The sequence below is a fragment of the Hyaena hyaena genome, unplaced genomic scaffold, assembly GCF_003009895.1.
Source record: "Hyaena hyaena isolate Hyena2069 unplaced genomic scaffold, ASM300989v1 scaffold_589, whole genome shotgun sequence".
Classification (NCBI taxonomy): domain Eukaryota; kingdom Metazoa; phylum Chordata; class Mammalia; order Carnivora; family Hyaenidae; genus Hyaena; species Hyaena hyaena.
The window spans coordinates 191,408-214,099 of NW_024081220.1; the positions used below are offsets into that span (position 1 = coordinate 191,408).

General features: G+C 55.8%; 2 protein-coding genes and 1 long non-coding RNA gene across 3 annotated transcripts; 1 reads left to right on the forward strand and 2 right to left on the reverse strand.

Annotated features, from left to right (window-relative positions):
* Positions 1 to 314: 314 nt before the first annotated feature.
* KRT36 (keratin 36) lies at positions 315 to 3,806 on the reverse strand. The gene is made up of 7 exons (XM_039256766.1): positions 3,348 to 3,806; positions 2,625 to 2,707; positions 2,206 to 2,362; positions 1,524 to 1,685; positions 1,296 to 1,421; positions 898 to 1,118; positions 315 to 510 (listed from the first exon to the last, which is right to left on the reverse strand). Exons 1-7 carry the CDS (start codon positions 3,804 to 3,806, stop codon positions 315 to 317), a joined length of 1,404 nt encoding a protein of 467 aa, XP_039112697.1.
* Positions 1,049 to 22,267, forward strand: LOC120248421. Its single transcript, XR_005532570.1, has 3 exons — positions 1,049 to 1,112; positions 12,625 to 12,629; positions 22,256 to 22,267. It is a non-coding gene; the product is annotated as an uncharacterized LOC120248421 (long non-coding RNA).
* KRT13 (keratin 13) lies at positions 15,670 to 20,023 on the reverse strand. Its single transcript, XM_039256767.1, has 8 exons — positions 19,517 to 20,023; positions 17,933 to 18,015; positions 17,597 to 17,753; positions 17,276 to 17,437; positions 17,062 to 17,187; positions 16,742 to 16,962; positions 16,087 to 16,112; positions 15,670 to 15,740 (listed from the first exon to the last, which is right to left on the reverse strand). The coding sequence occupies exons 1-8, from the start codon at positions 20,021 to 20,023 to the stop codon at positions 15,670 to 15,672; spliced, it is 1,353 nt and encodes a 450-aa protein (XP_039112698.1).
* Positions 22,268 to 22,692: the final 425 nt, after the last annotated feature.

Genomic DNA, 22,692 nt, shown 5'->3' on the forward strand with positions numbered 1-22,692 from the left:
TCCTACCACTCAGACCCAGAGAAGACAGACCTGAAACCAGACCCCACAGCTTCACTGTAACCATTGACCAGACATCCCACGAACTAACCTCATAAGAACACAGTCAAGTTTGTGATGCCAAGAGAACACAGTTTATTGGGTATAATCCCAGGGGAACCTAGTGTTGCATAGCATAAAGGCAGCTAAGTCCAGAGACACAACACAAGAAGTTATTTTGGTAGAAAAAAAATCTGCTGAGCGGGGAACTCCTCTAGGGAATGGGGGAGGGGGTCATTTAGAGCCAGGAGCCACAGGGTGTCCTTCCGGGGGGCTGTCTACAGCGGGCAGGGCTGTAGGTGCTCCCTGGAGGAGACGACCTTCCCGTCTCTGATCTCCTCGGTGATGGTGCGGATCTGGGTGCTGACCTGGGGAACCACACCGCAGGGCACAGCCGGAGCACAGGGCACGCTCGGGACGTAAGGTACCCTAACTGCAGGCTTGCATTCCGTGGCACAAGGGTGGGCAGGCAGCCTGAGGAAATGAAATCATATCAGAGTGCACTTGACGTCGGGGCATCGGACTGAGATTCATGTTCAACGGATTTAGAGTGAGGACAGGTGGGCGACAACAATCGATGGCTTCGGTGCCCCTGAAACCCCCCCAAGGGCTGCAGGGGTGAAGACAAGGAACTCCCAGCTAAGCTCGATGGTTGGGAAAGCACTGTGGGAGGGGTGAGGGGGTGGGGGGCGGCTTATCCCCCTGTGATGACGAAGCTGGGATGGGAAGGGATCTCAAGGCAGAGGCTTTTGGATCCACCCCTGTCGTCCATTGCAGACTGATACCCTCTCTGAGGCACTGAGGGCTGGTCCCGGGGTCCCTGTCCCCACACCTGGCTCTCCGGGGCCCACAGCCACTCACTTGCAGTCCTCGCCCTCCAGTAGGCGGCGGTAGGTGGCGATCTCCGACTCCAGCCGGGCCTTGACGTCCAGCAGCACCTGGTACTCCTGGTTCTGTCGCTCCAGGTCACAGCGGATCTCGGCGAGCTGGGCCTCCACGTTGCTGATCAGGCACTGCATCTGGGCCAGCTGGGAGCCGTAGCGCGCCTCGGTCTCCGCCAGGGTGGATTCCAGGGAGTTCCTCTGTGTGGGGAAAGAGGAAGAGCTGCCAATGGAGGGAGTCCCAGCCAGGGACCCTGTAGCCCTGGGCATCTGCATATCTTGTGTGCTCACACCCCCACGATAACCCGCATGCTGAGGCTGAGGGGGTCAGGGCTTTGCCAGCAGCTGTGGCCAGTCTCTAGGGCAGACGCCACCCACCATGCTGTGCTGGGCCTGCAGCTCGATCTCCAGGGCGTTGACCGTGCGTCGCAGCTCGACGATCTCCGTCTGGCAGCACTGCAGCTGCTCCGAGCTGGACACCACCTGCTGGTTCAGCTCCTCGGTCTGACGGCCCAGAGCATGGTCAGACCAGGTGAAGCCACTTTAAAGGGGAAACCCCTTGCCCCGGGAGCTTGTGGCCCCCACCCTCGGCGGCCCCAGCCCCACCTGGGCATTGAACCAGGCCTCCACGTCACGACGGTTATTCTCCACCAGGGCCTCATACTGGCATCTCATCTCATCCAGGATCTTATTGAGATCCACTGGCGGGGCAGCATCCACCTCCACGTTCAGTCGGTCCCCGAGCTGGCAACGGAGCGTGTTGACTTCCTGCAGAGAGGAGGCAGGATGGCACAGGGGTGTGGAAAGGGTGCCAGATCGAGGGTTCAAGTGGCTGGGTACAAACCCTCCTCCCTCAGATGCTGGCTGGGTAACGTTAAGATATTAACTTCTCTGGGCCTCGGTCCCCTCACAGGCATACACATGCCTCCTCTAGGGATTCGGGAGGGTGGGGTGAGAGGATGCAAATGTCAGGCAAATAGAATAAATGTTATCAGGCAATAGCATCCAGAGCGAGATTTAGTGTCCTGGGTAGGAGTGTGGAATCTGATCTGTGTGGCCTTAGGAAAGTGACTTAACTCCTCTGTGTCTCGTTTTTTTCAACTGTAAAATGGGCTCATTGTGAGGACGAAATGAAAGGAGAATGAAATGTAAAGTGTTTCAAACAGCTCCAAGCACACAGTGTGACGTCAACTAATGTCAGTAGGAGCTCCCGGGGGAGTGGCTCTCACAGTTGTTAGCCCCTAGGGTCACCAGGGGACCCTGGAAGGTCACCTGGCAGCAACCTCACCTCCTCGTGGTTCTTCCTGAGACACAGCAGCTCCTCCTTCAGAGACTCCACCTGGGCCTCCAGGTCAGCCTTGCACAGGGTCAGCTCGTCCAGGATCCTGCGCAGGCCGTTGGTGTCGGCCTCCACCAGCTGCCGCATGGCCAGCTCGCTCTCGTACCTGCCCACACACACACAACCCTACTGGGTCAGCAGCGAAGGAGCCACGCACAGGCAGGGTCCCCCGCCCTCCATCAGCTGCAGTGACTGATTTGGAGTCCGTGGCACGATGGGCCTTTCCGTTGACCCGGAAGGGATCCAGGGCCTGTGCCGCATTCCCACTTACAGTTCCATCTGGCCTTACTCCCACCTCCCCAGCTCCCAAGGCCGGGGACAGAGGCAAGGGAAGGCACAACGGACCTTCCCCGAGGAGGCCCACTCACTTGGTCCGGAAGTCATCGGCAGCCAGCTTGGCGTTGTCAATCTGCAGGACTAGCCTGGCGTTCTCGGCCTTGGTCAGCAGGATCTGGGGAACAAAGGGTGTCCCGGGAGCTGGGCAAGGGCCAGCTCACAGAGGGCATGCTTCTCAGTACCACCAGCACACCCAGCCCTGAGCCCTGAGCCCAGACATGGAGGGAGCATCAGCCCCAGGAAGGGCATCACTCGAAGCAGACCCTGGAATGGCACAGCAGGAGGCTGCTGGGTGAGGTGGAAAGAACCAAGCCAACCTGGATTCAGATCCTGCATCTAACACTCACATCACCATGCGATCTTGGGCACGAAACTCCCGGATATTTAACTTCTGCAGCTGTTAAATGGGCCCAGTAATACCCATCTCACCAAGATGAGGACTAAGTAATCCGACAGAAGGGAGAGCATCAGGCGCTGTGCCTGCATCCGATAGAGGCTGGGGACATGTTATTGCCCTTCCTGTAGCTAAGACAGCCAGGGGAGGAGGGGGAAGGTGGCAGATACACACAGCGAGAGACTCACAGAGAGGTCTGGGTCCCCCCCACCAGAAAACCTAGCCCTGAACAGAGCAGTCCCTAAGAGCTGCCATCTGTCTGTAGTCCCTTGGGATGAGACAGAATCTACCCCCCAACCATCACCACCACCCCACCCCCACCTAGGGCTGGGGATGCTGGGGAAAGGCAGATCCCCATTACCTTCTGCTGGAGGTCCTCAATGGTCTTGAAATAGGACTGGTAGTCCGGGCAGATGTACGGGATCTGAGACTCGTACCACTCCCGGATGCGGCTCTCCAGCTCCGCATTCTCCCGCTCCAGCTGGCGCACCTTCTCCAGGTAGTTGGCCAGGCGATCATTCAGGAACTGCATGGTCTCCTTCTCATTGCCGTTGAAGGCGCCCTCGCAGAACCAGCCCCCGCTCCCGACAAAGCCAGAGGGGTAGCAGCCAGCGGCCAGGTAGGAGCCAGGCAAGCAGCTCCCGAGGCTGGAGAGGCCCAGCCTGACAGAGGAGGCCGACCCCACGGCACCAGCAAGACTGGGGACCCTGCAGGAGCCCACAGAGCGGACGGAGGACACCCGAGAGATGCCGCCTGCGGCGCCACACAGGCCCTTGACAGACCCACAGGAGAAGAGCGGGGAGCAGAGCTGGGTGGCCATGATCCTAGCAGAGGCAGGTCACAGTGAGGTGAGGAGCTCAGGTTCTAGATTCTCAAGGTTCTCTGGAGTGTTTATATACAGTCTCCACGGGGTGTTGGCATGTTTCTCTTGGGAAAGCCTATTCTTATTCCAGAAAGCTAATCTCATCAGAACGTGATTTTTTTGCTACCCATCCAGAATTCCTTACCTCATAAAAAAAAATTTGAATTTTGTTTGCTAAGTCAGGACTTTTGTCTGTTGTCATTTCCTGTCAGAATATGAATTTTATTGCCTCTTCAAAGTCTGTGCACCAGATCCCATAAATCGGGAGTGGCCCCACACATGACATTTGGTTCCTGCTCTCTCCGCATGCCTTCCCCAGAGCAGCCCAGTCTGTCCACTCGTCACCTCCATCCACTTCCCGCGCCTGCGCCCCTGGGAGGGCTGAAAGGGGGCAAAGGGAAGGACAATTCACGGAGCTACCATGTTCAGGGCCCAGAGTTACTTCATTTATACCTCACAGCCATCCCGGGAGGCAGGCGGTCCTGTCTCCATTTCACCCACGTAGAAACAGAGACTCAGAAGGGCTAAAAATTAGCTTGCTCAAGGTGAACAGGCAGTGAGTGACAGAGCTTGGACATGAGCCCAGGGCTCTCAGACCCAAACCCTATACTCTGGTGTCCCCGCTGCTTCTCTCACATATCCAAGGTCAAGTGCAGGCACCCAGAATCTAGGACCCAGAGAATCTAGATCCAAATGGTGGCTCTGCAGATCATCAGCCCTGTGATGTGAGCCCATCACTGTCCATCACCGTCTGGCATGTCCCCATCAGAGCAGTGGAGGTCATCAGCCTGCCCTGCCTCTTCCCACAGATACGAGGAGAATCAAACGGAACAGACATAAGAGTATTTTGTGAACCGCTGTGTGCTCTAGAAATACTGCTTACACAGGATCATCTTTGATGATGGTTTATAGTTGTGACAGACTAAGGATCGCCAATGTGAGCCCTCAAAGGGACAGTTTCCTTTGTGACCCACAGGTCTCTGAACCTAGGAGAGTAGAATTAGGACCCTGGGGCAGCCTACATTGGCCCCTTAGTCCCTGAGAGATGGGTCAGTACAGATGACCGGAGATGGTCAATGCAGACGCTTTGGACAGGGAAGGAATAATACAAATAAACAAAGCACTCCAGATAGTTACACAAGCTGGGAGGAGCGCCTGAGAATTAACCACCAGAGGTAAACTCCGTCTGCCGCCTCACCAAGTGGGATTTCCCAAGGCTCAGGCAACCTGCTTCCTCTTCTCCCACACAGACTGGCGTTTATGGAAGCATTTATGTGCTACTGAAGTTGTAATTTAGCAACCTCTTAAAACGCTTTATAAGCTTCTCTCTCAAATTACTCAGGAGGGTTGGCTGTGGTGTTCATGCCTCACCCACTTCAGTGGACACCTCGACAGGATGCCTGAGAGCAGCGCCCCCCCCCCCCCAAGGAGTGAGAGCAGGGACATTAGGTCCCCAGAGCTCTGGATGCAGCGGCCCATCTTCCCTGCGCTGCTGGCAGAGCCTGGGACGAGGCTGTCTCCGGGATTCTCAACCTCAGCACTGACATCGTAGACTACATAATTCTTTATGAGGTGCAGTGGGGAGCTTCCCGTACACTGTACACTGTCAGCAACATCACTGGATTCTACAACCAGATGTCAGTAGCAATAGTCTCCCCAGTCGTGACAACCCAAGATGTCCCCCAGACATTGCCAAAGATCCCCTGGGAGGCACAACCGCCCCCAGTTGACAATCACAGACTGTCAGGACAGGACAAGGACTCTGACCCGACCCCCCCCCCCCACCCTCTGTCTTCTAGGACCACTGGTGCAGAGTCTGGCTGTCACTGTGGGGCCCACTCAGGCAAGTCCCTAAGGCACCCAAGCTTCAATGTACCTATGTGGGACACAGCATGCTCTTCCCGGGCTGGGCAAGGCTCTTCTCTGGGGCCTCTGGCTACCAGGCATCTGAAGTTTCTGGTTTTTCTAACCCCTCCACTGAGCAATTCATATCCGAAGATGATTCTAGGCTTCCTTCGTGGCAGCCGAGTAGACAGTTGTCTGCTGCTCTGTTCCCATCACTCCCAGCCTGTGCATCAGGGCGGCTGCCATGGGCCAGAGTCCAGGCAGGTGTCTCCCAGGCTATGAGAAGAGGCACGTACCTCTCTTGGAGCAGGCGACAAGCGGGCCAGAGATGGGCTTTTGGTGGCTCTCGGTCCTCTGCCTTTCCCCATGTTGTAGACTGTGAGGCCACCCCTCAGAGGGAAGTGTGGAGGGGGCCTCACGGAGGAATTGCTCTGCTCCCTTCCACCTGGAAGCAGGGGCCACCACAGGACGAAGTGAGATCCACGTGCAGCAGATGCTCTGCCTGCATCAGGGAAGAGAACCTGGGACTCTCAGAGCTGCTCACCTCCCAGCACAACCTCAAGGATCTGCCCACCCCACTCCATGGCGGCCCAGCCCTGGAGAAGATCCGCACCCCCTGTCCGTGTCAAGTAAACCAGGAGTGCCCATTCTTCAGGTTTTATTTCAAAATAGAGTCCTATTCCAAGCCCATTCTCTCTAACGTTAATATAAAGGGGCACCTGGGTGGCTCAGTCGGTTAAGCGTCTGACCCTTGGTTTCAGCTCAGGTCATGATCTCGTGGTTCAAGAGTTCAAGCTCTATACTGGGCTCTGCACTGACAGTGCAGAGGCTGCTTGGGATTCTCTCTCTCCTTCTCTCTGCCCCTTCCCTGCTCATGCTCGCTTGCTCTCTCTCTCTCTCTCTCTCTCAAAATAAATAAATTTTTAAAAACAAATAAAATAAAATAAAATAAAATAAAATGAAATAATAAAAACAAATAAAATAAAATAAATAAAATAAAATATACTGGGCTGAGGGTCAGGGGCCTGCACTCCAGGCCAAACTCTGCCCCAGACTCCCTGAGTGAGCCCCGTCCATTCTGGGCCCCAGAGCCCCAGCCTGAACAGGAAGTGCCTAACCAAGGCAAGCTGGAGGCCCTTCCATCTCAGACATTATAGGATTTGAGGCATAGGCATTTCCTGTGGAGAGGGCCAGGAGTCACCTGCCCGTGTCCATGACTCATTCATCACCCCCCACAGCCACCATCCTGCTTCTTTGCCACTAACCTGGAGAAAAAGAAATAGTGAGAAGTTACAGACTTTCCAATTATGACATAACTGAGTTTTCTTATTGTTTTTATTGTTGTTGTTTTTGCAAACTCCCCTGGACCTCAGGCCACCCTTTGGTTCCACGCCTCCATACCACGAGAGCAATGGCATGGGCATCCTCCGGGCCGGCCCCAGTAGGCCGAAGCCACGTGAACCCACCTCCCGGGGCTGATCCCCAGAAGCCCCATCTGGGGGGTACAGAGTCACCAAGATGTTGAACGGGCACCTCAGCATATCCAGACTAAAATGACATCTCTGGCCAGCTGAGCCAGGGACATAGCTTTGCAAAAGACAGGGCTCCAGAGAGTGTCAGGCTGGACCCGGGTGGGGAGGAGAGGAGAGGGAAGGCCTAGGGCCTGAACTCTGCCAGACCTGAGAGTAGTTCAAGCTGCGCAGTCACTCTGAACCTCAGTTTTCCCAAGAGGAACCACAGTCACAGGATTGTCAGAAATAAATGGAAACATGCTTGATAAACAGGAACTGGGGTCACAGATTTAAGAGATCACAACTGTTCTTAGAACCCATATAGCCTAAGCCCCGGGCAAAGGCTGTTTTCAAGGACTCACACCACTCGCCCTGGTTTCATGGGATGCAGCAAAGCTGTGCAAGGAAAGACAGCTGCTCAAAGAGGCAGTGGCTGGGACCGTGTCCAGGGCAGCAGGGACCCTCTGGCCTGTGACCAGAAGCCAGCACCTTCCCACAGCCACCTCCACTTCCCGCCGGCACAGGTGCTGACTTTAGGGCTACGGATGCTCTCTGCCCAGACAAGATGCTCTCTGCCCACCATGGTCCCAGGTTCAGTGTCAAGGGAAAGAGGGGAGTTGCTGCTGCAGGAACATTAAACACCCTGGCTTTTCTCAAGCCCACCTTGGAAGGCCACCAAGCTCAAAATCAACCACTGGGTTTGTGCGTCCTTCTTTGGTTAAAAAAAGAAAGAAAGAAAAAGAAGTTTCCGTTCTCAAGTGAGATTTCATCTGAAAGCCAACGTTCTTCATGGGCAAAGACCCAAGAAATCAAGCATGAGTCTGCTGCCCAGCTGATCAGTCCCTTCAACACAGAAGGGACCAGGCACAGCCTGTCACAGGGGGTCCGAGGAGGAAAGCAGCATCCCCTCTTTCCCTGCTTCTCAGGGCTGTAGTTAGAATGTGCCAGCCACTGCCACCACATGGTGCCCCAAAGACATTGGAGGATGCAGACAATGGACCATGGGGTAGCCAGGTCACCACAAACGGGCACCAAAAAGAATAAGGTCACTCAAGAAGTGTAATCTCTCTCTCCCTCCCTCTCTGAGTGGCCTACTGGCTTAGGCTTGAGCCTCCTGGTTTTCCTGGTACCTATTTGATCTTTGATGCCCATACACACAGGTCTTGCAGAATTTCTCACTATGCAAGGCATCTAAGGCACGCTGATCCAAGACTTCACCTCTTTAGACCCTACCCAGCACCCACGCAGAAACGGGGACCCCCACACTGACCTCCATTCCTTCCCCCACACAACTGCTTTTTCTATTTACTCTAGAGACAAAGCACCCGGGATTCTTGGCCCCTCCCAGGAATTTCCGTGCCAAAGAACCACATCAAAACCTCGTGCCAAATCTGCTGCCAGCTATGAGATTCTAGTACAGACACGCAGGGACAGGCACACAAAGTGCACGGAAGCATCATGGGAGGGAAAAAAAATTTCAATTAAGACATCTTGAGCCACCAATTCGATTTGTCCACAGAATCAGAGAAAGGTCTCACTTCTTTAGTCTTGACTGGAAGAGACTCAGTGCTGTTCCCAGACCTGCTAAGAGCAGGGCTGCCAGATTTGAGCAGCAAACGAAAACGCACACAATATTGGGACACACTTGGACTTGAAATTATTCATTGTCTATCTGCAGTTCCACATGGACTGGGCGAGGCTGCCATCTTTGCCCTTGCCAACCGGGCGAGGGGGACTCGGAAGTCCTGTCTCGTCCCGGCCACCTCGGTGACATTCCACCATCACGGCAGCTGCCTTGAGCATGGTGACGCAGGCCTTCTTAGGCAAGATTTGGCAGGTCCCTCCCTGCTCATTTGCACTCCCCTGACCTGTGCCCCAAACATCTACCTACTCCCTGCTGCTACCGGCCCTCACCAGGCCCCGGACAGTCTGGACACACACTAAGTGACGGGGGGGGGGGATTCCCCCCACTCTTTCTGCCCCTCCACGAGGCCAGGAGCCCACGCTCAGGGGCCTCGGGAGAGCCGACAAGTAGGCCACGGCCCCCAGCAGGATGTGGCTTCCCAGCACGCTGCTCTCGGGTGGCCCTGAACCCTCACTGGGCCTGGACCTCCCCCAGATTAGGACTTGGAACCCCCACCTCACCAGCTCCAGAGCTCCCCTAGAACTCTCAATACCCTCCCCCAAAACACAAAGGAACTTTCTCTCCTGCTAGGGTATAATGTTGGTGATTGCCGGGGGGCTTCAGTATTCTACCCTTGCCTCGGGAGAGGCCCAGACAGCCACCTGACCCCAGTCTTCCGCCATACCTCTCCGGTCCCCTCTCACCAGTGCTGCCTCCTGCATCCCAGGACCCACTCCCCTCACCTAGAGCCAGCTCTTCCTGCACAGCTGCCTCGGCTGACGGCTCCCATCTGGAAGAGTCCAGGGCCTCCCGCTCAGATCCACTCAGTCCCTGACTCCCCCCACCCAGCTTTTTATGGAAAATTCCAGAGCTGTCACTGCTCTCCCCGAAGTACCTGGAGAGCCTGTGGTTTGTGGGAGATGCAGAGCCAGGCCCAGTGGGAGAAAGAAGCGGTAGCTCAGCCTCCCGCATCCTCTTGATTCAGGTACCACTTAACTGAACTACAAAGCAAAGCTCCCAAGCACCCTGTGTAACTGAGGGCCATCATCTGCATTTACAGGGCCTGGTGTGCAGCCGGCCTCAGTATTTCCTACTGCCGGCAGCGTGTCTGCAAAGCAGACTGTGGGCTCCAGATTGTAATTAACTATGCTTTATGCTGTGGATTCCGCTCACAAACTAGGCTGAGATCCTTGGATGAAAGAAGCCACAGAGTCACTGTGGCTGTTCATAAAAACGTACCAGAAGAGTGAATACCAGCTCTTGGCCAACTCCCTCGCCCCCGTGCCCACCCGCAATGGGTGCCTGTGCGTGACTCAGCACCCACCCAGCAACCTAATCCTTCCCAAACTCTGCACAAGAATGGGGTCTGATGCACTGAACTGCCCAGAGGAAATGCTCAAAGGCATGCCACCAGCATACCCGGCTCTGCTCCAGTCACTAAGCCCCAGGAACACCATCCAGGCGGAGGCAGGTCCCTGGGCAGCCCTGAGATGCACTGACCCCAGGCAGGGAGGGAAGAAGGGCCTCAGCGGCTGACATGGGAAAGATGGATGCATGCCATTGACCACAGCCTTCGTGTGACAGCCCTGCCTTCTCTTCCCTCAAGCTTCCTTTCAGAGGGACCGTGAGGGCTCCCCTTCCCAGACAGCCCCAGGCGCCCTTCACCTCACACTCTGAGTCTTTTGTGGACCCTCAAAGGTTGCCACCCAAAACAGAGAGACAACAGACACCCAAGGGGTCTCAGGGCTGCGGCCGTGCCCTGTTCACAGAGCGTCCAACTCCCCAACACGAGGCGGGGGACAGGCCAAGGCCTGGGGCGGAGACCAGACCCAGGTAGGATCAGGTCTAGGGCTCTGTCCCTCCACCCTGAGTCCCAGCAGGTGGCCAAAGAGGAACTGATCTGCTTTCTGGGGTGAGCCTGCCCCCTGCAGGGCTCAGACAGGACATGCAGCCCCATCAGGGAGGGCGGAAGTTGACTGCCCATCCATGGGGTGGAGCTTGAGAGAGAGGGAGACTCCTCTGACGAGGGTGAGGAGGAAGCTCAGAGACACCACACAGCAAGTAGCCAACCTGGTGCAGCATCTACTGTGCAGAGGCGCCCGACTAGCTCTGAGGCATGGGACGCCACAGGAACGGTCCACGGTTAATGCCCCTGTCCCCCAAGCACTGGGGCTTAGAAGAGAGCTTTGTTTCTTTCCCTAGATTCTCAGAACTGAACACTTGACTTTGACAAAAGGCCAACCACAGTCTTGGAAAGCACGTTGGAACATGGATCCCAGCTCTCCTGATAGGCAAGTCCGTTCAGCAGTCTAGGCCTCAGTCTTCAGATGGGTAAAAAGGGCACAATGGTGCTGACTCCCGGGATTGTTACAGAAATGAAATAATGCAAAGGAGCTCCATAAAGAGTCATGTGCTAGACACACTGTTGCTTTCCCTTTTGTTTTTACCCCCTCTGTGCTGGCACCTCGGCATTCACATGCGATTAGCCACATGCTCGTGGCCGCAGCCCTGGGAAGCAGGGATGTGAGCCTGGGCTGGGCATGGGCACCTAGAGAATCAGGGGAAGGAAATAGCAACCCAGCAAGGCTCCCTCAAATGGCCGCCACCTATAGATGACAGGGGAAAAAACCGAGTCCTGGATGGAAAGGGTGGATACTCACCCCGCAGACCACACTACTGAGGCAACCACCTTCTCCCAGTTCACAGAAATCTCCTGGGTTGGCTTTGACAGCCCCTCCTGGGCTTCCCTCCCCGGCCTCCCTGGGACTCCCGATAGGGCCACAGAGGCCCTTGTGTGGAGCCCAGCTTCTGTGTCCTCCCTGGGGCCTGGAGGACGTAGGCCGGAGCCCCCACCAGCCGCAGGGTCCAACTCATTTCACAGCTCTACAGGGAGCACCAACCTCAAACCTCATCAGACTCCTCAACGCAAGCGTATAAAAGGAGGGAGCTGCTTCCCTAAAGAGCCTTGGCCTGAGTCACAGAGAGAGGGGTGGCTCCTGGCCTGGCAAGCCCAGGATATGTACCCTGGGGCGCTTGGGCCAGCCACGGGGCTCAGCTGCGAGGAGCTCCTCTGGCCCAACCCCTGCCTCAGCCTGGGGGAGACCCCTCCTCCATGCTCCCTTATCTCTTTCATCCCCATAGCTCGTCTGTATTCATTCTCTCATATGCCACACAGCGCATCTATTGAGCTCCTAGAACATTCTGGGTATGAGGATGGGCATGACTACAAAACCCCGTGTGTGCTGGGAGAACTCACAGGTTAGGGAAGGGAATGGGAAAGCTTTTTTTTTTTTTTTTTTTAATTTATTTCTAGGAGAGAGAGAGACAGCGTGAGCAGGGAAGGGTCAGAGAGAGAGGGAGTCACAGACTGAAACAGCCTCCAGGCTCTGAGCTGGCAGTCAGCACAGAGCCCGACGCGGGGCTCGAACCCACAAACCGCGAGATCATGACCTAAGTGAAAGTCGGACGCTCAACCGACTAAGCCACCCAGGCGCCCCTATAAAATCCATACTGATCAATGAAGCACTCAGAACCTTACACCGATGACTTCATTTCCATCGTCCTCACTCACTCCCATCTANAACCGCGAGATCATGACCTAAGCGAAAGTCGGACGCTTAACCGACTAAGCCACCCAGGCGCCCCGGGAATGGGAAAGCTTTCAATTACTGAGCAGTTACTACGTGCTGGGGACTGTTCTAAGCACTTGATGCTAATGGCCTCCAAGGGAGGCAGGGCTGGGCCGGTGAGGAAAGTGAGCCCATGAGGTAAGCCACTTGGCCAAGGTTGTGAGCAGAGCATGTGGCAGAGCTGGGACACACACAGGGCGATGTCACTCCAGAGCCTGTGACCTTCATGCCCTGCTCTCCAACAATAGCTAGGATGGTCATCAATACAGAGGGACAGATGGGAACACTGGAGGCCGTGGGGACAGATTGGGGTGTTGGGAGCAGCATGGGGGAAACCAGAGACGATCTACTGTAAAAGGTGAGGCATGAACTGAGCTTGGAAGTTTGCGATCACGTATAGTTGGGGGTGTCTCCTCCCACTGCCGGGTCAGTCAGGCCGTGAGCTCCTTTAAGACAGACCCCACCTTCTGTCTTTCTCTCCAGGAGCCTGTACGGTGCCTGTTACACAGCAGGCTGACGAAACAGAATCACAGAGAGGTACGAAGTGTTTGGGAGTGGAGGCCTGCTTCTCCTGGAGGCCTCTTAGCACTGTCCTGGGCGTGTGAGCTAGAATCGAGCCCAGCCCGTTCTGCAGTGGGGGGAGAGGGGAGGAATCTGGAATGATCTGGCTTAGTCAGCTGGGTGGGCCGTGTTTAAGTGACGTTCCTAGGACTAAGCCAGCCACCTGAGCCCACAGCAGGCTTAGGACTGGAGGAGAAGGATAAAGAATGAGGGGAATAAACTATGCAGAGCCCGGGGGAGGGGGGGGGGGGGGGGGGGGAGGGGAGATGAGGAGGGGGCAGAGAGAGGGGGCAATTGGCAGGTGTGCCGGAGCCCACCCATGCACTGGCCTAAACCCCATGACAAAAACTAGGAAGCATCTGACAGGCACTGCCCGGTTCACTTGTTCATCTGTTCCTTCCGTGAGCGGGACTGCGCCCCAGCAGTAGGCTGGTCCGGGGAGAGACAGACGGCTCCACCCTTCCAAGCACATGGTCAACGTCAGGCTAGGCTCAGACGCGCACACACCTGAACGCACCCCACACTATCCAGGTGCCAAGAGGAGGGGGTGCGCATCTCCATCTGAATGGTGAATAAAAACCTAGTAGTCTCGGGGGCACCTGGGTAGCTCTGATGTCGGCTCAGGTCACAATCTTGCGGTTTGCAGGTTGAGCCCCACATAGGGATCTCTGCTGTCAGCGTGGGGCCTGCTTCAGATCCCTAGTCCCCCCTCCCCTCTCTCTCTGCTCCTCCCCCCTCAAAAATAAATAAACATTTTTAAAAACCTGGTAGTTTCCAATAACACAAAGGTGGGGGGGGCAGCCGGGGGTGCAGAGGGAAAGAGAGGAGGAAGGTCCCTTCAGACTGAGGTCACTCATTGAACAAGGGCCCAAGGCTCCCCGCCACTTGGCTGGGTTACCAAGACCAGGTGGCACTAGCAGGACCTCAAGGTGTGGGAGGAGGCGATTGTAGAATTCAGGGCTGGAGACAGGCAGGAAGAGGCTGGACAGCGGTGGCCCCTGCCAGGGAGGAGTCCAGCCTTTCTGCGGAGGCCAGGGGAGCTACGGAAGCATCGTTAGGCCAGGAGGAAGGCTTTCCATTTCCAGTAATAGTCCCCTCTCGGGGGGCGCCTGGGTGGCTTAGTCGGTTAAGCGTCCGACTTTCGCTTAGGTCATGATCTCGCGGTTCGTGGGTTCGAGCCCCGCGTCGGGCTCTGTGCTGACTGCCAGCTCAGAGCCTGGAGCCTGTTTCAGTCTGTGACTCCCTCTCTCTCTGGCCCTCCCCTGCTCACGCTGTCTCTCTCTCTCTCCTAGAAATAAATAAAACATTAAAAAAAAAAATAGTCCCCACTCGGGTGTGTAGCAAGGAAGCAGGGAAAGCTCAAACTGGAGGCTGGGAGGCCCACGAGGCTGTAAGACATTACAGCTAACAGCGCCCACAGGATGGACTTGGGAGGGCAGTCAGGGGAGAGCAGGCCAAGGTAACCCCTGGGCTCCTGGCTTGGATTTCTGGGTCCTCTGGGATGGGGAACAGGAAGGCACGGATCTGGGAGAATGATGGGTGCTCCCTCGAACTAGTGGTTTGGAGAAGGCAGCAGGCATGAGGGTCTGGAGTGGAGGAGAGGGGCTTCACCCGAGTGCCATCAGAACGGACTGGCAATCGTGACCTTGGACGTGTACCAGGTGGGCCAAGGGGAGGGTTAAAAGGACAAAGAGAAGTGTGCTCATGCCAGCATCCAGAGGACCGGACTCCATGGTCCTCTGGACACACACCAAGCAAGAGGAGGCTGCGTGTCTGAGCTGGGACATGGAGAGAGATGGGGACACAGGGGTGCAGAGGGACCTGGGGGGGAAGGTCAGCTCGGACAGAGGTCACTCGTTGAGTCATGTGGCCAGTTCACTGAGCAGGTTGGCATGGCAAGGCCTTGGGGTGGATAGAGGGGAACTACAGGTCTGGAAGTCCATCATGTAAAAGGAAGCGCCTTGCAGAAAGCGGGGAGGCAGCAGGTTGGGCCTGGGGTAACTGTCCTGGGTCTCCTCCCCAAGCCAGCCCTGCACTGGCCCCTCGAAGCCCTCCCCAGAGCCCTCTGAACCTCTTTCTGCACACCCACCGCAGCCCCCCAGCCCCTGATTCTACCAGAGCCTTGTTGTTACCTTATAGCCGGTAGGGGCTTAAACTGACTCACGTGGTCTCACGTCCCCAGTTTGTCCCATTTGCTGTTTGCTGAACACTATCACCCACGAGCCACTCATTTCCCCCGTGTCTGTGCCCTGATGGGTGGCCCGGGGGCCTTGTGTCCTTCCCAGCTGGGAGCTGCCTGGGCTGGGCCTTGTTGGGGTAAACCACTTGGCCCCACGGCCCCCTCCCCACACCCACCCCCCAAATCAGGGTCTTGGCGGGTCCTGCCCTCAGAAATCAGGCCAGAGTCAAAAATATATTTGCAGAAAGGCAGGAAACTTTATTGAATTATCTTTTGTTTTTAGTAGAGTTGCTGAGACATCAGAGTAGCCGGGTAAGGGAGGAGGGGTGGGGGACACAGGCAGAGGAGCGCAGAGCACCACCCTCGGGAAAGCGCGGGGGGGCCGGTGTCCTGAGCATCGTGCAGTCCCTCCCGCTCTCCTCAGCTCTCTCCTCTGGGTGCTGAAGACAGAGGGAGAGGGTGCCAGATGGATTTAAGGTTTACGGGTGTCGGAAATGCGGCGACTGGAAGAGGAGGTGGTGGTGACGGTGACACTGCCGCTGCCTGAGAAACAGAGGGGACAAGAGACACTCAGGCTGGAGAAGACCAGCGTCAGCAGGTCAGGGGCCCCCAGGAGGACTTCAAGCCCCGTCACTGGTCAGGCCGGGGTTAGTTGATAGGGACGCTTATGTTATTGTCCCCAAAGGTGGGGAAGCGTCAAAGCCTCCCAGTGGCTCCACGGGGCAGAGCCAGCTATTTTGAAAAGAAACAGACCAGCAAATGACCACGTCCACTATAACCCCCTCCCTCCCTCCACTGGGGAGTCCAGCACTGCCTCACCAGCCAGCCCCCCCACCGGGAGCAGCGAGCAGGAGCCGGCCTCACCCCTCCCACCGGGTTCCTTCCTTACCTCCCGAGGAGGGTAAGCCAGCCATCCTGGGGGAGAGAAGAGAGGCAGTGTGAGCAGAATCACCCAAGGACAGCCACTCATCTGCCCTTAGATGGAGCGACTCAGATCATCATCAAGAGGCCCCTGAGCTGGGCTTTTTTTTTTTTTAACCAATTGTGCCCCCAGCCCAAAAGGACACAGCAGGTACTGTGAGTCCTCAGGAGGAGACAGTACCAGCCCTAAATCCAGGACATTTACCAGAAATTTTGTCCTCCCTCTGGTTCCTTCAGAACCTTCACCCTCTTCCCGCTGAGCCCACAAGGACAGCCTGGTCCCTGCAAATGGTCTGAAGGCAGTGAAATCGCCATTTTTACACTTTGTTCAGCAGACCTGAACCCAAGGCAATATTTTTCCTACATGATGATCTGCCCACCGCCCCTCGTCCTTCCAGTCTGATCCAAAGGCCCAAATTAGAAAGTTTAAAGGTATTGGCCCTGCGGCCTGCTGAGGAAATCCCCCCCCCCCCCCAGTCTGATTCAAGAAAACGGGAAGCTCTGGTCCTGGATCTCCATCGAGTCTGTTTAAGCTCAGAAGGTCCCCTTCCATGTGGGACGTGAGGACCTGGTCCAAGGGTCCTGTGGTCGCTTTCCCAAGAGGGAGGCTTGAGAGGGCCTACCTGGCGTCCTGGCCCTCCAGCAGGCTGCGGTAGGTGGCGATCTCCTGCTCCAGCCGCGTCTTGATGTCCAGCAGCATCTTGTACTCCTGGTTCTGGCACTCCATCTCGCTGCGGAGCTCGCTCAGCTGGGCCTCGATGCTGCCGATGAGCCCCTGGATCTGCTGCAGCTGCGTGGCATAGCGGCACTCCGTCTCGGCCACCGTGTTCTCCAGCCCGGCTTTCTGGGGGAGGGAGGAGGGGTAACAGAGACATGAGAGGGGGAGCCAGGCCAGGCAGAGGCCTAGAGGTGGTGGCTGATAGGCAGAGGGCAGCGGGTGTACCATGCTGAGCTGGGACTGCAGCTCGATCTCCAGGCCCTGGAGGGTGCGCCTGAGCTCCGTGATCTCTGTCTTGCTGGTCTGGATCATGGCAGTGTTAGTAGACACCTCCTTGGTCAGCTCTGCGCTCTGAAATTCGAGCAGGAAGAAGGTTATGGGGGAGCCCAGCGGAAGGCCCTGGCACCCCTTGGCGCCACGGGGTAAGAGGGTCGGGTACCTTGTTGTGGAACCATTCCTCGGCATCCCGGCGGTTCTTCTCGGCCATGGCCTCGTACTGCTCCCTCATCTCGGCCAGCACGCGGGTCAGGTCAATGCCCGGGGTGGCGTCCATCTCCACGGTGACCTGGCCTACCACCTGATTGCTGAACTCCTTCATCTCCTGCAGGGATGGAAAAGGAAGATGTGTGAAGCTCCGATCCGCCCTCTCTTTGGCTCCGAGGGCTACCAGCATGTTCTGGGACATGCTTCCGGGTCCCACCGCAGAGGGCTAAGCCTGGCTGCTCCCCTTTCTCACTGGCGCCCCCTGCCCGGCCCTCACCTCCTCATGGTTCTTCTTCAGGAAGGCCAGCTCCTCATTCAGGCTCTCGATCTGCATCTCCAGGTCGGCCTTGGCCAGGGTCAGCTCGTCCAGCACCCGGCGCAGGCCGTTGATGTCCGCCTCCACGCTCTGGCGCAGGGTCAGCTCGTTCTCATACCTAAAGGATTTTGTTATGTAAAAAGCAACACAGAAATTAGACACTCCCCTAATTCAGTACTGGACTCTGCTACTTCTCCAAGACCTTCGTTCCTGGGATGCCCCGATTTCAGTGTTCAGGTGAGCATTTGTCTCAAATAAAAGGCATTTTGGAAAGGCCAGTGAGGAAGATGGACTCACTTGAGCCTGAAGTCATCTGCCGCCAGCCTGGCATTGTCGATCTCCAGAACGATCCGGTTGTTGTCAGTGGTGGCCGCCAGGATCTGCGAAATACAGGAGGTAACCACTGGAGCATCCACGAATTTGGGGAGGAGGAAGGGAAAGCCCAGGCAGGACTGTTATGATCTGACAGCCTCTGCACTGTCCCCATGAGCCAGAATAAGGCACTTCTCTCTGGGCCTCCGCTCCTCTTCCTGTAAAGTGGGGGTGGGGCAAGTCCTTCAGCTTGTCCGGTCATTCTGGCATTCTATGCCTGGTCACAAGGGGGAAGATCAGGATGCACATTTCAGGGGAATGACCCCGCCAAGAACATCTTCAGTTCATCATGTCTCAACAGCCCCAGACTAGCAACCTCACCATTGTGAGAGCCTTCTCCTTAGGGTCAGCAGGGGGTCAGCCTGACTCCAGACAGCCCATAGAAATTTCACTGGAGCTGCCCTCTCGACTGAGCAGAGGAAAGATCCAACAAACATTCCCGTCCGTTTGAATTTCTTGTCTAAACTTTCATATTCCGAAGCAGGTTGCTGGAGGGGAGGGGTGGGGGTGGGTCAAATGGGTGACGGGCATTAAGGAGGGCACTTACACTCTGTGTCATAGGTAACAGATGAATGTAATATGTAAGAGATGAATCACTGGGTTCTACTCCTGAAGCCAAGACTATACTGTATGTTAACTAACTTGAATTTAAATTTTTAAAAAAAATCCACCACACATAGCTGAGACCCAGCCCAGGCAGGTGGATTTCTGTTCCAACAAGCTGGGGCCCCAGCGTGATAGACAGTCCTTGATGAAGGACTCTCAGCTTAATGCTGCCTAAGCCTCCACCTCCACCTCCCCGACCTGGTCATAGCCAATTGAGTAGAACAGTTTAAATGGGGCCCTTACAAAATCAACTAGCTTTCCTAGACCAGTGAATGAACACATATCTTCCTCTACTATTTGCAGTCATTCTTAGTGGCCTTTCAAACCACCATGGTTTCTAACTCAGTTTCCACAACTCAGTGGGTCTGAGTTATAGAGATCCAGTCACTAATAACATAACTGGAAAGCAGTAAAAATGTTGACATGAGTAATAACAACAGTAAAAATGGACAGTGGGAGGGGGGTGCCTGGGTGGCTCAGCTGGTTGAGTGTCCGACTTCAGCTCAGGTCATGATCTCACGGTTCGTGGGTTTGAGCCCTGCCTCAGGCTCTGTGCTGACAGCTAGCTCAGAGCCTGGAGGCTGCTTCGGATTCTGTGTTTCCCTCTCTCTCTCTGACCCTCCCCTGCTCATACTGTCTCCCTCTCTCTCAGAAATAACTAAAACATTTTTTAAAAAATTTTTTTAAATGGACAGTGGGAGAAAACACGTTTGGGGAACAGTGGCATAAGAAAAGGTATCAGGAGTAGAGATGCTTGGTGGTAAAAGACTAGAATTCTCCCCTGCAGGGGGGCGGTGAGGGTTCTACCTTACCGCATCTTCTGGTTCTTTGGGATTCTGCATTTCCTGGCCTTTGCAGCTCTGGCCTGCACAGGAGAAGCCTGGCAAACACCAGAGAACTCACCTTGTCCCGCAGCTCCTGGATGATCTTGTAGTAGTGGCTGTAGTCCCGCTCCGGGCTGCTGGGGCTCTGCTTCTGGTACCAGTCGCGGATCTTCACCTCCAGGTCGGCGTTGGCCTCCTCCAGGGCACGCACCTTGTCCAGGTAGGAGGCCAGCCTGTCGTTGAGGTTCTGCATGGTGATCTTCTCGTTGCCGGAGAGAAGGCCGCCATCGCCGCCACCAAAGTCACCAAAGCCAGCGCCAAAAACCCCCCCAAAGCCGCCTCCAAGGCCACCTCCATAGCCGCCTCCAAGGCCACCTCCGAAGCCGCCTCCGAAGCCTCCACCGAAGCCACTACCAGCCCCTCCACCGAAGCCGCAGCTCATGCCGCCCCCGTAGCCCCCAGCTGATCCCCCAGAGACGAAGCGGGTGGAGCAGGTAGAGACACTGCGGCCTCCTCCCAACTGGCAAGAGCCACCCCCAAAACCACCTCCATAGCTGGCGGAGGAGCTCTGCAGGCGACAGCTCATGGTGAGGACCAGACAGGGAACAGCCGAGGACAGGAGCTGGGCTTGGCCTGGGCCGAAGATGGAGGCTCTTCCTCTGAATGGGGACCTTTTATACCGCTCTCTCTGAGGTTGGACAATTGCCCCATCTTCTCTCCTCCCTTCCCCACCCTCGGACGGGTGCCAACTGTACTATTTCCCACAAGCTAGTTACCTCTGCTCCCCAAGGTGGGTTGTGCCTTTGGGGGTGGCTTTTTGTTTAAGCCTTAACAAAAGGTATGATTCAGAGACACAGTGCTCTGCCTGAGACTACCTTTTGACAGCTGAGTTCAACTTCACCTCTACTTTGGGAGCTTCCTCCACAGGCTCTCAGCTCCACCCAGTACTAGAATGGGGACAGAGCTGCAAGGTGGCCCTGTGCTTCACGAGCTCAACGCAGCCCTCGGCTCCCTTCTTTCTATCTCTACAACTGCAGACTGGAACCTTCTGCCCCCTGTTTAGCATTTCATCGACTCCCACGCTCCCAGTGACTTTGATTGAAAGTATTTAAACTGGGGGGGAAAATAGTCCCCAAGACCATCAGAAACTGGGGAAACTGAGGTACAGTATGAGGAAGCAGGCAATCCTGAACATCATAACAACGAACACACTCAGACCCCTCACCGTGGGTGGGCACGGGGCTAAATACACTCACCGTGTCATTCAGTCTTTGCAACAGCCCAGTGCCATGGGTCCTACTAGTAACCCCATTTTATACAGGGGGAAACTGAGACTTAAGGGTAGTCAAGACTGAGACTCAAGTCTGGTTCAGTCTGACACTAAAACTCCCTTTCTAGGTATATTATTCACATGGTAAATTGTACAAATCATTGGTGTCCGACTTAATGCATTTTCTTAAATGTTTATTTTTGAGAGAAAGAGCACAAGTGGAGGAGGGGCAGAAAGAGAGAAAGGGACAGACGATTCAAAGTGGGCTCTGTGCTGACAGCAGTGAGCCCGAATGAAGGGCTCAAACTCATGAGCTGTGAGATCATGACCTGAGCCGAAGCGAGATGCTCACCTGATTGAGCCACCCAGGTGCCCCCAGCTTAATGCATTTTTACCTGTATATGAAGTTTACCCATCACCCAGACCATTTCCGGACTCCATTAAAGCTCCTCCTACCTTTTCCCAGTCAATTACCCACGCCCTGTGCCCCTAAGGAGACCACGATTCCCACTTCCGTCATCCTAGATGGATCCAGAGATCTCAGCCAGAGGCTCTTTGCCCCCCTAGAGAACAGCTGACAATATCTGGAGACAGTGTGCTGGTCACAAGGGGGGGCTGCTGCTGGTGTCTTGAGGACAGAGACCAGGGACGCTGCTAAATATCCTACCACGCACAGGACAGCCCCCACAATAAAGAATTCTCCAGCCCAAAAGGTCAATAGTGTCAAGGTTCAGAAGCCCAGGATCAGCCTGACCCATGTGTTCAATGATACCGTCATCCCTGCTGCCTTAGAGCACAGTCAAGTCCAGAAAGGGATTCTTATAATGCCTGACAAGGCTCTCCCTAGCCCCTCCACCCCCACTCCTACCCCCAGCACATGACACCTGTCTCAGCTTGTGAGCTTTTTTGACCAAGAGGCCCCATAGGAGGATGTGACCCAGAACCTGGGGCCAAGGTTTCTACCAAGGAACCTGGGATGCAGCTAAAATTCAGGGACCGCTTAGTAACCCTGCCACAGGAGGCCTCAGGCTGGAATAAAAGGTTTTAGTGGTGGTCCCTCTCGGAGCCCAAGGTAGAAGTTTCCAGGGCTAAGACTGGAGGACCCTGGACTCAGGCTCCAACTCCCACTCACCAAGGGGGCCAGGATTGCCATGAATGGCCTCTCTGGGGCAGCCTGCTGTCCCAAGCAGCCAGGGGGGTTGGGATGAACCAAGGGCTCGGGTGGGGTGACTTGGGTTTGTCGTTATCCCAAAAAGCCCTTCGCTGATTCAGCAACCCCGGACAGGAAAGAGGCCTCTGAGTCAGCGCTTTCCTGACCTTTGTTTTTTGCAGGTAGGGAAGCTGGGCCTGTTTCATCCAACGAGTGTCAGCACCAGGGAAAGAGCCAGGGCAAGCCTGGGGTCTCGGGGAGGGGGGGGGACAGACGCCAGGTGGGGGCGAGGGGGCAGTTCAGGCTGACCTCTGACCATGCCCAGCCCTCCTGCCCCAAACCGATAGCTCAGCGCTCCTGAGCTCTCTGAAAAGCTGTGATTCAGCCCAAAGCAGGAGCTCTCAGGCTGTCTCCCTTCTCTCTCTCGGGAGAGGATCAAAACTGACAAAAAGGTGATTAATGAAACCTGCCAGGCCTGGAGTGACGATCCTCCCCCAGGGCTGACAGCAGATTCAGGCCAACGCCTCTTAGAGGAACAATACCACAGATCCTCCAAAGTCCCAGCAGTACAAACACAGGGTGGCCGTGACACGCCACCCCTTGCAGGGTCAGGGCACGGCCCCTCCCCTCCACACCCCTTCTGAGCAGGTGCTTATGGTGCCTGACGCAGGAATGCCTTCCTCTGACCCATGGTGAACCCCAGGGCCCTCCTGGAAGAAGCTGGGCAGAGACACATCCTGGGGCCCCAGTTTCGCCTCTACTGCCCTGCTCCCAATAGGGAAGGACAACGTGTGGGGGCTGAGGCACTGCTCACACGTCTTGAGCTTCCTTCTTT